This window comes from Condylura cristata, unplaced genomic scaffold, assembly GCF_000260355.1.
Source record: "Condylura cristata isolate star-nosed mole 26May11 unplaced genomic scaffold, ConCri1.0 scaffold00025, whole genome shotgun sequence".
In the NCBI taxonomy this organism is placed as follows: Eukaryota; Metazoa; Chordata; class Mammalia; order Eulipotyphla; family Talpidae; genus Condylura; species Condylura cristata.
This window is the reverse complement of record NW_004567126.1, coordinates 34,080,576-34,081,724: the sequence shown is the minus strand read 5'-3', so window position 1 is coordinate 34,081,724 and position 1,149 is coordinate 34,080,576. Positions and strand designations below refer to the sequence as shown.

General features: G+C 74.0%; 1 protein-coding gene across 1 annotated transcript in view; it reads right to left on the bottom strand.

Annotated features, from left to right (window-relative positions):
* MTMR2 (myotubularin related protein 2) overlaps positions 1 to 1,149 on the bottom strand; it is a gene marked incomplete at both ends in the record, with an annotated part of 7,436 nt that overhangs the window by 5,303 nt on the left and 984 nt on the right. Inside the window, 3 exons of the mRNA XM_012729465.1 lie at positions 98 to 208; positions 293 to 387; positions 669 to 1,050. Of these exons, the coding sequence (XP_012584919.1) occupies positions 98 to 208; positions 293 to 387; positions 669 to 1,050 (588 nt within the window). The remainder of the gene's footprint in view (positions 1 to 97; positions 209 to 292; positions 388 to 668; positions 1,051 to 1,149) is intronic.

Sequence of the window (1,149 nt, the reverse complement as noted above, 5' to 3'; positions counted from 1 at the left end):
GGCCCCTCGGGGACACCCGGCTGCCGGCGTGGAGGGCGCCGTACCCCAAGACGCCCCGCGGCTCTACCGGCCGGTCCCAGCCCGGGGCGGTGCTCACCTTGCACACGGTCTCCAGCCCGTACGAATTTTCGCCCCGGCTGGAAGCGCCCCCGATTTTCTCCACCCTGCTGATCACGCCGAGGGAAGCGTCCAGCACAAACGGGGGGTCCTGCGGGAAGGACGGTGAGACGGCGGGCACGGTGCAGTGCGCTGGGGCGGGCCCACTCCGGACGCAGGCCCGCGCGCCGCTCACCCGCTCCGTGCTCTTGAAGAACAGCCGGTAGTTGGTGACGGTCAGGGTGCCCCGCACCGCGCCGGTGAAGGGGCAGATGTACGTGACGTCCTTGGCTGAAAGCAGAGCCCCAGTTGGCCCGGCCCCGCTCAGGCGCCCCGGCTCCGGCCGGCTCCCGCCGAGGCCCAAACCCACGGCTCGGGCACCCGAGCAGTGTCTAGGGGCGCACAGGGGCGACAGGAGAAGGACCCCGTGACAGGAGGCTGCAGGAGGCCAGGTGGCACCGGCCTCGGCCAGAGGGGAGGTGGCGGGTGGCGTGAAGGGATGGTGGCGGCAGTGCCGAGACAGGAGGGGCGTCCCCCAGCAGCTGTCCCGGCTATGTGGGGCCGGGGCGCACCCTGACAGGCGCTGGCGCACGCGCTGGGGAGTGACCGCGGCCAGCATCGCCTCGCTGAACCACGCTGGGGCACGGAGCGGCGCTGCACCCTTTGACGGTCCCGGACTGCGAGCCGCACGCCCTGGCCCCGCCCATCAGCAGGAGCAGGGCGCACTGGGGCTGCTGGGAAAGGGGGGGGGGCCTGCCTGGGCTGGCCGAGACGGTCTTCGGGCTCAGCCTCGCAGCAGGCCCGCTGGCGCCCATGCCCGCGCGGGGGAGGGGCGTTCTCGAGGAAACAGGCCCATGCGGCGGACCCCAGACCAGCCCGGGGATTTGGCCGGGCTGACCCCAGACGGCTGCGCGGAGAGGTGGGTCCCGGAGCCCCCACAGCGCCCCTCTGGCTCTAGGGACCCGCCTCGGCCAAGCCCTTCTGAGGGTCCCACCGACCAGCTGGGCCAGGGGCGCTGCGCGGGAGGCCGTGTGCCCCGCGCCCCTCTCGCCC